This window comes from Sminthopsis crassicaudata, chromosome 3 (genome assembly GCF_048593235.1).
Source record: "Sminthopsis crassicaudata isolate SCR6 chromosome 3, ASM4859323v1, whole genome shotgun sequence".
NCBI classification, from domain to species: Eukaryota; Metazoa; Chordata; class Mammalia; order Dasyuromorphia; family Dasyuridae; genus Sminthopsis; species Sminthopsis crassicaudata.
The window spans coordinates 199,842,374-199,856,550 of record NC_133619.1 but is presented as its reverse complement, the minus strand read 5'-3'; the positions used below and the strand labels follow the sequence as shown (position 1 = coordinate 199,856,550).

The 14,177-nt window shown below is 35.4% G+C and overlaps 1 protein-coding gene across 4 annotated transcripts in view; it reads right to left on the bottom strand.

The window, feature by feature from the left end:
* Positions 1-14,177, bottom strand: part of EPHA3 (EPH receptor A3) — a 573,903-nt gene that overhangs the window by 90,653 nt on the left and 469,073 nt on the right. For all 4 annotated transcript variants that reach the window (XM_074299815.1, XM_074299812.1, XM_074299813.1 and 1 more), the window contains one exon: positions 33-218. In XM_074299815.1, coding sequence (XP_074155916.1) covers positions 33-218 — 186 coding nt within the window. The remainder of the gene's footprint in view (positions 1-32; positions 219-14,177) is intronic.

Below are 14,177 nucleotides of genomic sequence, written 5' to 3'. Positions count from 1 at the left end.
GTCTTTGCCAAAGAACTTCATTGAGGTCTTACTTTTGGTAACAACTCCTTCAAGTCGAATGATATTGGGATGGTCAAATTGCCCCATGATGCTTGCTTCTCCCAAGAAGTCTCTCCTCTGCTTTTCATTATAGCCTACTTTCAGAGTTTTGATGGCTACTGAAATCTCTTTTTTGGAAGGAAGCTTTAAGTGTCCACTGCACACCTCTCCAAATTCACCTAGAAGAGAAGGGGGAAAAGTTACACAAGAGTAATAATTTCTCTTCTATTCATTGTTGTACAATTCATAGTAAGCACTTTAATTATAATTTAAATTTACAGTTTGTAAGAATATCTAGGAAATCACGGACTACACTAAGTTACAAAATGATATGGTAGGAGCTTCCAAATCCATTTTATTTCTTCATTCTTCTCTCTCCACTATTATAGATTTGGAAACATATAAAGAAGATAGAATGCTACACTAGACTTTTCTTCTCCTGTTCAGGAAATTGCCAGTGAGTCTAGAAATATCTCCTACCAACCACTTCTGTCATGGATTGAGTCCTCATCACTATTTCAGATATTAGGCTACATTATTTTCATGCAGATAGGAATTTGAACTTGTCATTGAACCTCTCTGGAAAATGAGAAGGATAACATCTGCTACAGATTTATTTTATAGGAGTTTTGGAGGATTACTGAGATACTAGCTATAAAATTGTCTGAGATGATAGGCAGAAATGTGACATAATGGTATGAAACATAGCATATTACATATGGGGCATATGTAATATACATAAATTACATTTATACATAAATTGTAATAGCACCTACCTTTTTCATGTCTCCATTGAAAATATACAAGAATCAACAGCACTAAACAAATAATGTAAAATAATCATATACCTAAGATATAGATTATTTTAACTATTCCACAGATTAAAAATAATATTTAAAATATTTTGATGTTATTGAAACATTTATTAATCCTTTTGTAATATGTGTTATTTCTCATATTAATAACATAGTAATAGTTATTAATATGAGAAACACTGGCTACTTTTTAAAATTAAAGCTTTTTTATTTACAAAACATATACATGAGTAATTTTTCAACATTGACCCTTACAAAACTTTCTGTTCCAAATTTTTCCCTCCTTTCCCCACCCCTCCCCTAGATGGCAGGTAGTCCAATACATGTTAAGTATGTTAAAACATATGTTAAATTGAATATATGTATACGTATTTATACAGTTATCTTTCTACACAAGAAAAATTGGATCAAGAAGGAAAAAAAAACTGAAAAAGAAAATAAAAGGCAAGCAAACATCAACAGAAAGAGTAAAAATGCCATGTTGTGATCCATACTCAATTTCCCACAGTCCTTTCTCTGGATGTACTTGGTTCTCTTCATCACTGAACATTTGGAATTTTTTAAATAGCTTTTTATTGAAAAAAAAAAAAAAAACAACATAAACATGGGTAATTTTTCAACACTGACCCAAGGGTCAAAACTTTCTGTTTCAACTTTTCCCCCTCCTTCTCTCCACCCCCCCTCCCCTAGATGGCAGGCAGTCCTATGCATGTTCAAATTTAGAAAGAAGGTAAAAATAACCTGGGAAGAAAAAAAAAAATGTAAGGAAACAACAACAGAAAGAGTGCAAATGAATGCTATGTTGTGGTCCACAATCATTTCCCCGTGTTCTTTCACTGGGTGTAGCTGGTTCTGTTAATCACTGATCAATTGGAACTAATTTGGATCCTCTCATTGCTGAAGCTATTATCCATCACAATACATCCTCATACAGTATTGTTGTTGACGTGTATAATGATCTCCTGGTTCTGCTCATTTCACTTGAATGAGAATATGCTAAGTAAAATCATAAGCTTTTAAAATCAAAGAAAATTCATTTAATTTGCTAGAAAGCTAAATTTTTGAATATGTGGTTGATAAGTGGCACAAAAGATTACATTTTATAACTTTCCACAGACTAGAGGCCATTTCTAATAGAATCTGTGATGTTCATACAATAGTATAAGAATTTAGCTTAATTTCTTCTATTACGATATATTTTAATATTAACAAATTAGTTTCTGACTGATAATATAATTTTAAAATGTAACAATTAAGACTGTCTTTGAGTAGATACTTTTGAGTTATATTCAGTGATATTTGGTCACTTCTGTACTGATAAAAGATAACTGTGTATTGAGAAATAAGTTAGTTTTCTGCGACTAAACTTAGGCCATCCTTTACTGGAGCTGATTATCTGGAAGGAGCTCATTTTCAATATGCCTTGTAGAAAAAGAAGTGGAAACATATATTGTACAAATTTAGGAATATGGGCTAATATTTACATTATTTTATTATTTATTTCTATCTTTATAAAATGTTTTTGTTTGTTTGATTTTTAGTGTTGTATTTTGTCTGAGTCTGAGGTGTGTCACTGAATACATAAGGCTGAAATCAATTCCATGTGTTCCCAATTTTTAAACTGATCTTATTAAGTGTATATAAATCATCCATGGAACATTCACTCAAACAAAAGAATGCAAATAGACATGCATATTTCAACATCTTTGAGTTACATGAAACTTTTGGGAGTCATGAGAAATGAAGTTATACAACCATATCTCAAGGACATGGGCCATATTCATAGATTTAGTCTTGTTCTAAGTGGTAAATGTCCATATGGTTTTATACTAAGATAGACAAAGGGATTCAGAGTATTTTAAAAATAAATATACCTAAACTGAGCATACTTCCAAATGGGGAGTATACCAATCATACCTAAAAAAAGAAAAGAATAAATATAATGATTAATAGAATTCCTTTGATATCAGGGCCTAGATTCATAGATTTATCAATAGTTCTAGCTATTTCTGCTAATTTCAATTGCTTCCACATCTTCATAAGAAGGGGGCTCTTATAATTAATATGCAGTGACTTCTGGGAATAGGGAAATGAGGCTTCATCTGTAGTGTTATAGTCAGTTTTATAAATAAATTAGTAATCCAACGAGTAAGAAGAGGGCAAATAAGGTGGTAATTCATGACATATGACAATGAGTTGAAGAGAATACGACTTGGAAACAGTTAAGGGGAACAGGATAGACGCATTCAAATAATTAAAAGGTAATTAGGTAAAGAGGGGAAAATATTTGTTCTTTTATATCCTAGTGGGTAAAACAGAAATTTAAGGTTGGTGTCAAGAAAGATTGATTAACAGAGCTGTCAAAAAATAGAATAGACAACTCTATTGTCTACCAAAAGAGATGGTAGATTCCTCTTTTTGGAAATCTCTAAGGGTTTAATGACTGATTAGGTATGTTAAAATGGTTAATTCCTTTAATATATGGGTTGAACTTCAGAATTACTGAAGTCCCCTCCAAAATTATCAACTGCTACAATTTGGTATATTCAGACAATTTTTAGTAGAGCTCCTTAAGAGGTAGAACTTAATCTAATTACATTTTTGCATCTCTAACACTTGACATGTGATAGTTGCTTAATACATTTTTGTTGAATTGAAAATACCCATTAATTTTTTTTTAAATGTACCAGTTCATATTTCCATAATTTTATTTATGTCCATAAAGATGATAATGAAATCTACCAAACTTTGATTTTACTTATATGATTTAAACTTCTTCACTAAAAACATTTTTATTTCTTAATTTGCAGACCACATGTTCACTAATCATTATAAATAGCCTTGAAGGCAAGGAAATGGTATCTTTAGGAAAAATATAAGAAATTGCAGTACTACTTTTCATTGAGGGAAGTAAATATTTTTTTAAAATTTCATTTTAAGATCTGGTACATACCGAACACATTTGTTGTCCAAAATTGGAATGGGATTGTGATAAATGCAGTGAATGCAATGATTTCATTCTTTATCTGTGCTTTCTGGCTTCCTTGTCTCAGTTAAAGTCTCTCTTCCTGCAATAAATTCCCTTAATAGTAACGCCTGCCCTCTGAGATGATCCCCTATTTATCCTGTGTGTGTGTGTGTGTGTGTGTGTGTGTGTGTACATCTTGTTGTATATAGTTGTCTTCAAATCGTTTCTTCCATTAGACTGTTCCTTCAGACCAAAAACTATTTTGTTTTGGTTTGACTTTTATTTTATTTTGTTTATTTATTTGATATTGTTAATGCTTAGCACAAATCCTGGTCCAAATTAGGCACTTAATAAGTGCTTGTTGACAAACTGATTTAGCAGTTTAATTAATTCCTTGTTACTAGAAAAATTCAAGCAGAGGAAGGATAATTATTCATAATATTATTCATAATCCAACTACCCAAAAGGATGAAGTACATGTGACTAGCCATCATATGAGAAAAGTGCTATAAATGTCAGTAAATTTCAAACTTTGTATAGTCTTAATATTATGTCAGCTACCAAAGGAAGTTAAATGTGGGGCAAGTACCAGAAAGAGAGAATCCAAAATGGAGACTGTAATCCCATTGGCCTATATTGGGCCAACCCCTATCTACCATATTGTGCTCAATTCTTAGAGAAATATTTTGGAAATAAACTTGATAAACTGAAGCACATTAATTGAAAGTTGTCCAGGATGTTGAGAGGGTAACACCTAGGTTTATCATTCCATATGAGAACTGGTTAAAAAATTTTCAGATGGGCCAAGATGACAGAGAAGATACACACAACTGTGTGAGCTCCTTTCTTCCCTCACAACCAATTAGATAAATCAGCCTCAAAAATAGGGCTGGACTGATAGATACCACAAGGACTGGAAGCACGACTTACCAGCTGAAGAGAATCTGGAGTTTCAGCAGGAAAGGTCAGCTCCCAGGGGAGGAAGAAGAGAGGCCAGCACAGACGGTGGGGTAGTGGCACACTGCGCCAGTCACACTGGGGAGGGCTCTGGGATCAGAGAAGCCACTGAGATAGAAGAATCTGGCAAAGGCTGTTAGCTCTTCCCTGCTTATAATACAGCAGTTCAGAAGAGAAATCTAAGCTACTTTAAAATTTTAAACCAGATTGGATCTTCCTGGATCCCAAGGGTGACTCAGCAGATCTCGGCACTGTGGGTGTGGCTGACATAGGCAATCCAGGCTTTCACCTGGGGGTAGTTAAGAGATTGAAAAGTGGGCGGGGCGGTAACTCATAGTGCCTGGCACGGCTGGAGGCTGTGGAATTGAAGTCCCAGAGAAGTGGAACCCTTGAACTAGGGACTGTGGTTTCTGGCAGACACTTCCCAGTTTGAGCTCAGGGGCTTTTCACGTCACCTGCTGCAGACATCCACTCCCCACCAGGACACATTGGCTAGGCTTTGAGTCACCTTTACTGTTCAGTCTCAAACCTCAGGGAAGCCGCTAAAACACAGCGCCCTCAAAGCTCAGCAGTGCTGATCACCTCTGAGGCATTTCCAGGGAAGGGGTGGGGAACCCTCTCCCAGAGCTCTATCTTAGCTCAGGCGCAGGGGCCGCTGCATCCATCGAGTCTGGGAGGAAACTGGTAAAGAAATAAATAAATAATTTCCTACCCCAGGGACAGACCCCAAAAGATTTTTTTAAGTATGAGCAAAAAGCCAAGAAAAACCATAGATTCCTTCTACACAGAGAAAGAGCAGATATCCAACCCCGAGGAAGTTAACAGCAAAGAGTCAGCAGATAACAACCTAAAGGGGAACGATTCCTGCCCCCCATCACATAACTCTCTCCTTGAAGAGACTATTAAAAAGCTAAGAGAGTTTGAAGAAAAATGGGGAAAGGAAAGAGAAGCTATGAAATTGGAGTTGGAAAAAATAAAGAATTCACAGGAGATGCAGGGAAACAAAATTAGTGAAATAGAAAAGGTAAAAAAATCACAGGAAAGTAGGATTTCTGAATTGGAGAAGATAAAAAAGTCTCAAGAAAATAGGATTTCTGAATTGGAGAAGATAAAAAAAGTCTCAAGAAAATAGGATTTCTGAATTGGAAAAAGAAAATAATTCTCAAAAAAAAATTAGGGAAATAGAAAAAAATTCAATAGAGCAAAATAACTCATTTAAAAATGAAATTGGGCATTTACAAAAAGAACTAAAAACTGTGAAAGAAGAAAATAACTCCTTAAAAGTCAGGATGGAACAAATAGAAATGAATGATTCATTGAGAAGCCAAGAATCAGTCAAACAAAACAAAAAAAAAAAAAAAAAATGAAAAGCTGGAGAATAACGTCAAATACTTACTGGGAAAATCTATAGATCTGGAAAATAGATCTAGGGGAGATAATCTGCAGATCATTGGACTTCCCGAAAACTATGACCAAAAAAAGAGCCTAGATTCTATTTTACAGGAAATTATCAAAGAGAACTGTCCAGAGATCATAGAAACAGAAGGGAAAGTAGATGTGGAAAGAATTCATCGAACTCCTTCTGAAATAGACCCTAAAAAAATAACACCACGGAATATTGTGGCTAAGCTGCAGAATTACCACACAAAGGAGAAAATCCTTCAAGAAGCTAGAAAAAAACAATTTAAATACCAAGGTGCCACAATAAGGGTCACACAAGATCTGGCTGCCTCCAAATTAAAAGATAGAAGGGCCTGGAACCTGATATTCCGAAAGGCAAAAGATCAAGGATTGCAATCAAGAATAAACTACCCAGCTAAGTTTAGCATCTTTTTCCATGGAAGAAGATGGTCATTCAATGAAATAGAGGAATTCCATATGTTTCTAAGAAAAAAACCAGACTTAAACAAAAAATTTGATCTACATCCACAAGACTGAAGAGAAACAGAAAAAAAGTACACAGAACCCTTGAGAACTATATCTCTATTGTGGGTATATAGAAAGTACGCATGGATAATTTGATTTTACTGATATAACAGAAAAAAAAGGAGGGGGTGTAGTAAAGAAAAGGGGGTAGTATCAGAAAAAGGGGAGGGAGTGATAAAAAGAGGGAAACTACATCCCAAGAAGAGGCATAGAATATACACCTTATCTGAGGGAATTTAGAGAGGGGGAGAATCATTGTGTAAATCTTACTCTCATCAGAAGAGGCTCAAAGAGTAAATAATTGTCATATTGCTTTTTCAGAGAATTTTCTATCACCTCATTAAAAGGGGGGAGAGGAAAAGGGAAAAGGAAAAGGAGAATAAGGTAAGGGACTTGGAGGGAGGGGGGAGGGATACTTTTAAAAAAAGGGAGGGCTGCTCGTCACAAGGGGGGTCTATAAATTAAATATTGGGGAAGGGGTTCGGGGGGGTCAAGGGAAAAAGCATAATCTGGGGATATTATGATGGCAGGAAATACAGAATTAGTAATTTTAACTGTAAATGTGAATGGGATGAACGCTCCCATCAAATGGAGACAGATAGCAGACTGGATCAAAAAGCAGAACCCTACAATATGTTGCCTACAGGAAACACACTTAAAGCAGGGAGATACATACAGAATAAAGGTAAAAGGTTGGAACAGAGCCTATTATGCTTCAGATAAAGCCAAAAAAGCAGGGGTAGCTATCCTTATCTCAGATCAAGCAAAAGCAGAAGATGATCTAATTAAAAGAGATAAAGAAGGAAACTATATCCTGCTGAAAGGTAGCATAAATAATGAAGCCATATCAAGACTAAACATACATGCACCAAGGGGTATAGCATCTAACTTTCTAAAGGAAAAGTTTAGAGAACTGCAAGAAGAAATAGACAGTAAAACTATAATAGTGGGAGATCTCAACCTTGCACTCTCAGATTTAGACAAATCAAACCACAAAACAAATAAGAAAGAAATTAAAAAAGTAAATAGAACATTAGAAAAACTAGGTATGATAGACCTTTGGAGAAAACTGCATGGCAATAGAAAGGAATATACTTTCTTCTCAGCAGTTCATGGATCCTATACAAAAATCGAACATATATTAGGACATAAAGATCTCAAAATTAAATGTAAGAAGGCAGAAATAATGAATCACTTCTTCTCAGATCACAATGCAATAAAATCTACATTCAGTAAGAAGTTAGGCGTAAATAGACCAAAAAGTAATTGGAAAATGAACAATCTCATCTTAAAAAATGACTGGGTGAAAGAGCAAATTATAGAAACAATTAATAATTTCACCCAAGATAATGACAATGATGAGACATCATACCAAAATCTGTGGGTTGCAGCTAAAGCAGTAATAAGGGGAAATTTTATATCTTTAGAGACTTATTTGAAGAAAATAGAGAAAGAGAAGATTAACGAATTGGGCTTGCAACTTAAAAGGCTAGAAAAAGACCAAATTAAAAACCCCCAACCAAAAATTAAACTTGAAATACAAAAATTAAAAGGAGAAATCAATAATATTGAAAGTAAAAAACTATTGAATTAATAAATAAAACCAAGAGTTGGTTTTATGAAAAATCCAATAAAATAGATAAACCTTTGGTAAATCTGATCAGAAAAAAGAATGAGGAAAATCAAATTGTTAGTCTTACAAATGAAAAGGGGGATCTTTCTACCCATGAAGAGGTAATTAGAGAAATAATAAGGAGTTACTTTGCCCAACTTTATGCAAATAAATTTGATAACTTAAGTGAAATGGATAACTTCCTCCAAAAATATAGGCTTCCTAGATTAACAGAGGAGGAGATAAATTGCTTAAATAGTCCCATTTCAGAAAAAGAAATAGAACAAGCTATTAATCAACTCCCCAGGAAAAAATCCCCAGGACCAGATGGATTTACATATGAATTCTACCAAACATTTAAAGAACAATTAGCCCCAATGCTATATAAACTATTTGAAAAAATAGGGGATGAAGGAGTCCTACCAAACTCCTTTTATGACACAGACATGGTACTGATACGTAAACCAGGTCGATCGAAAACTGAGAAAGAAAATTATAGACCAATTTCCTTAACGAATATTGATGCTAAAATCTTAAATAAGATATTAGCAAAAAGACTTCGGAAAATCATCCCCAGGATAATACACTATGATCAAGTAGGATTCATACCAGGAATGCAGGGCTGGTTTAATATTAGGAAAACTATTAGTATAATTGACCATATTAATAATCAAATTAATAAAAACCATATGATCATCTCAATAGATGCAGAAAAAGCATTTGACAAAATCCAACATCCATTCCTACTAAAAACTCTTGAGAGTATAGGAATAAATGGACTATTCCTTAGAATAATCAGGAGCATATATTTAAGACCCTCAGTAAGCATAATATGCAATAGAAATAAACTGCAACCTTTCCCAGTAAGATCAGGAGTGAAACAAGTTTGCCCACTATCACCATTACAATTCAGTATAGTACTAGAAACCCTAGCCTCAGCAATAAGAGCAGAGAAAGAGATTCAAGGAATTAGAATAGGAAATGAGGAAATCAAACTATCACTCTTTGCAGATGACGTGATGGTATACTTAGAGAACCCCAAAGACTCTGCTAAAAAGCTATTAGTAATAATTCAGAATTTTAGCAAAGTGGCAGGATACAAAATAAATCCACATAAATCCTCAGCATTTTTATATATCACCAACAAAATGCAACAACAAGAGATATAAAGAGAAATTTCATTCCAAACAAATGTTGAGAGTATAAAGTATTTGGGAATCCATCTACCAAAGAATAGTCAGGAATTATATGAGAAAAATTACAAAACACTTGCCAAAAAAATAATGTCAGATTTAAATAATTGGAAAGACATTCAGTGCTCTTGGATAGGCTGAGCGAATATAATAAAGATGACAATACTCCCCAAACTAATCTATTTATTTAGTGCTATACCAATCAGACTCCCAAGAAACTGTTTCAATGACCTAGAAAAAATAACAACAAAATTCATATGGAAGAATAAAAGGTGGAGAATTGCAAGGGAACTAATGAAAAAAAAGTCAGAAGAAGGTGGTCTAAGTGTACCTGATCTAAAGCTATATTATATAGCAGCAGTCACCAAAACCATTTGGTACTGGCTAAGAAATAGACTGGTAGATCAGTGGAAAGATTAGATACAAAGGACAAAAAAGGGTACATCTATAGCAATCTAACATTAGGGACAAAAATTCATTATTAGGAAAAAACTGTTGTGAAAACTGGAAATTAGTATGGTAGAAATTAGTTATGGATCCACACTTAACACCATATACCTAGATAAGATCAAAATGGGTCCATGATTTAGGCATAAAGAATGAGATAATAAATAGATTAGAGGAACAGAGAATAGTCTACCTCTCAGACTTGTGGAGGAGGAAGGAATTTATGACCAGTGTAGAACTAGAGATCATTATTGATCACAAAATAAAAGATTTTGATTACATCAAACTAAAAAGTTTCTGTACAAACAATACTAATGCAAACAACACTAGAAAGGAAGTAACAAATTGGGAAAATAATTTTAAAAGTAAAGTTTCTGACAAAGGTCTCATTTCCAAAATATATAGAGAACTGACCCTGATTTATAGGAAAACAAACCATTCTCCAATTGATAAATGGTTAAGGGATATGAACAGACAATTCTCAGATGATGAAATTGAAACTATTTCCACTCATATGAAAGAATGTTCCAAATCACTTCCGATCAGAGAAATGCAAATTAAGACAACTCTGAGATACCACTACACACCTGTCCGATTGGCTAAGATGACAGGAACAAATAATGATGAATGTTGGAGGGGATGTGGAAAAACTTGGACACTAATACGTTGTTGGTGGAGTTGTGAAAGAATCCAGCCATTCTGGAGAGCAATTTGGAACTATGCCCAAAAAGTTGTCAAACTGTGCATACCCTTTGACCCAGCAGTACTACTACTGGGCCTATATCCCAAAGAAATACTAAAGAGAGGAAAGAGACCTATATGTGCCAAAATGTTTGTGGCAGATCTTTTTGTTGTAGCTAGAAACTGGAAGTTGAATGGATGTCCATCCATTGGAGAATGGTTTCGTAAATTGTGGTATATGAAGGTTATGGAATATTATTGCTCTGTAAGAAATAACCAGCAGGAGGAATACAGAGAGGCTTGGAGAGACTTACATCAACTGTTGCTGAGTGAAATGAGCAGAACCAGAAGATCACTATACACTTCAACAACATTACTGTATGAGGATGTATTCTGATGGAAGTGGATATCTTCAAAATAAAGAAGATCCAACTCACTTTCAGTTGATCAATGATGGACAGAAATAACTGCACCCAGAGAAGGAACACTGGGAAGTGAATGTAAATTGTTAGCACTACTGTATATCTACCCAGGTTACTTATACCTTCGGAAGCTAATAATTAATGTGCAACAAGAAAATGGTATTTACACACATATATTGTATCTAGGTTATATTGTAACACATGTAAAATATATGGGATTACCTGTTATCGGGGGGAGGGAGTGGAGGGAGGGAGGGGATAAATTGGAAAAATGAATTAAAAAAAAAGAATTTTCAGATGTTGAGCTTGGAAAAATGAAGACTTAGGAAGTACATAATAGCTATTTTTAGCATTTTTGGGGGCTGGTTTGGGAATGAGGGATTGGGCATATTTTGCATATCCTTGAAAGATAATTCAATTCAATTAATTGAAGGATCATAAAAGGCATACTGTTACATTTTAGAAAAAAATAGTTCACTGGAAAATTGGAGGATAGATTTGATTAGGGAGATATTTGAAGCAGGCAGGCCAACCACCAGCTATTGCTATAGTCCAGACATGGGGAAATGAGGCCTCAAGCACAAAAGTAATAGTAGCATCAGAGAAGAGCAGGAAGCATATTCAAGAAATGTTGCAAAAAATGAAATAAAAAGGCCTTGGCAGTAGATAGTGCAACTAGTTGGCACAGTGGATATGGTGCTTGGCATGGAGCAATGAAGAGTTCTACCTGAGTTCAAATATGGTCTCACATGCTTATTATTTAAATGACTCTGGGCAAGTCACTTAATCCTGTTTGCTTCAGTTTCCTCATCTGAGGGAAGGAAGTGAAGAAGGGAATGGAAAATCACTTTAGTATGTAAAGAAAATGCCAAATTTGGTCAAATGATATGAACAGACAATTTTCAGATGATGAAATTGAAACTATTTCCACTCATATGAAAGAGTGTTCCAAATTACTACTGATCAGAGAAATGCAAATTAAGACAACTCTGAGATACCACTACACACCTGTCAGATTGGCTAAGATATCAGGAACAAATAATGATAAATTTTGGAGGGGATGTGGAAAAACTGGGACACTGATGCATTGTTGGTGGAGTTTTGAAAGAATGCAATCATTCTGTGTAAGGGCCCTTTAAATGGGCAGACACAGTGCATCGGGAGATTGAGGCCCAGAAGTAATTTCTGTGGATATTAGGACTTCCCTGTAGGTGGGATCTTGGCCACAATGAGATAGCTTCCTAATGGGTGACTCTCTCGCTGGTTGGCTGTGTGTGTGACCTCACAGGTCCTTTATAAGCCCACTGCAGGCCGCAGTCGTTCTCTTTAACCTGGCACTCTTCACCCTGGCTTCCTAGCCTGGGTGACAAAGCCAAGATGGGTGGCCGAAAGAGGTAAAGATTTTCGTAGTGAACATATGGTTCTTCTGACCAGGTGTTCACTCAGGAACCAACAAGTCAGGGCATCAAGTCAGGGCATTATGTGAGTAGGTATAATAAAGGCTTTTAAGATTACACATGGCTGTTCTTGAGTGCGCTACCGGTTATTAAGCTATAAATTCAAGAGATTGTGGCCAGAGACGTTTGAAGTCCTCAGAGGAGGTGAGCCGGGTAGAGTTCACACTGCAAAGGTCAGTGGTCAAAGGTAATCTGGGCCTACAGCAGACTAGTAATTGTAACTGCCGGCAGAGCACTTTACAATTCTGGAGAGCAATCTGGAATTATGCCCAAAAAGTTATCAAACTGTGCATACCCTTTGACCCAGCAGTACTACTACTTGGATTATATCCCAAGGAAATACTAAAGAAGGGAAAGGGACCTGTATGTGCCAAAATGTTTGTGGCAGCCCTTTTCATAGTGGCTAGAAACTGGAAGATGAATAGATGTCCATCAATTGGAGAATGGTTAGGTAAATTATGGTATATGAATGTTATGGAATATTATTGTTCTGTAAGAAATGACCAACAGGAGAAATACAGAGAGGCTTGGAGAGACTTACATCAACTGATGCTGAGTGAAACGAGCAGAACCAGGAGATCATTATACACTTCAGCAATGATACTGTATGAGGATGTATTCTGATGAACATGGGTATCTTCAACATAGAGAAGAGCTAATCCAATTCCAATTGATCTATGATGGACAGAATTAGCTACACCCAGAAAAGGAACACTAGGAAATGAGTGGAAACTGTTAGCATTTTTTTTTGTTTTTCTCCCCAGATTATTTTTACCTTCCAAATCCAATTCTTCCTTTGCAACAACAACACCAACAACAAGATTCGGTTCTGCACACACACACACACACACACACACACACACACACACACACACACACACACACATATATATATATATATATATATATATATATAGTCCCTAGGATATACTATAAGATATTTAATATGTATGGGAATGCCTGCCATCTAGGGGAGGGGGTAGAGGGAAGGGAAAAATTCAGAACAGAAGGGAGTACAAGGAATAATATTGTAAAAAAAAATACCTCTGCATATGTACTGTCAAAAAATGTTATAATTATGATATTAATTTAAAAAAAAAGAAAAGAAAATGCCAAATGGGTTCAGATACAGCTCAAAAATGACTGAACATCTAGCAACAGATTGGATATGGGGTTGAGGAATCTAGGAAGATTTTTAGTTTTTTGGCCTGAAGGACTGGAAGAATGATGTTGCTCTCCACAATAATAGGAAAGGTAGGAGGTAGGAAGGGATGGGGGGGGGGCAGAAGATAATGAGTTCTGTTTTAAATATGCTGAATTTAGAAGAGAGATTGAATACAGTACAATGCATAGATGGCTGGACTGTACACCAGGAAGATCCAGATTTAAGTCCTGCCTCTGACACCTACGGGCTACAAGGTATGGAATAAGTGATTCAACTTTGAAGTGCCACACATTGTTCTAAGATATAAATTACAGAGAAGCTGCTGATCAGTATTGACAGAGGAAGATTGATATTTATTCATAGAGCATCCTACACTTTCCCCAAACCTCCTCCCTCTTCCTAACTTTTTACATATTATTAAGGATACAATTTCCCTCTTTTATCTCTCATACTTGAAACCCAGGTGTTACCTTCAAATCCTCATTTTGTCTTACT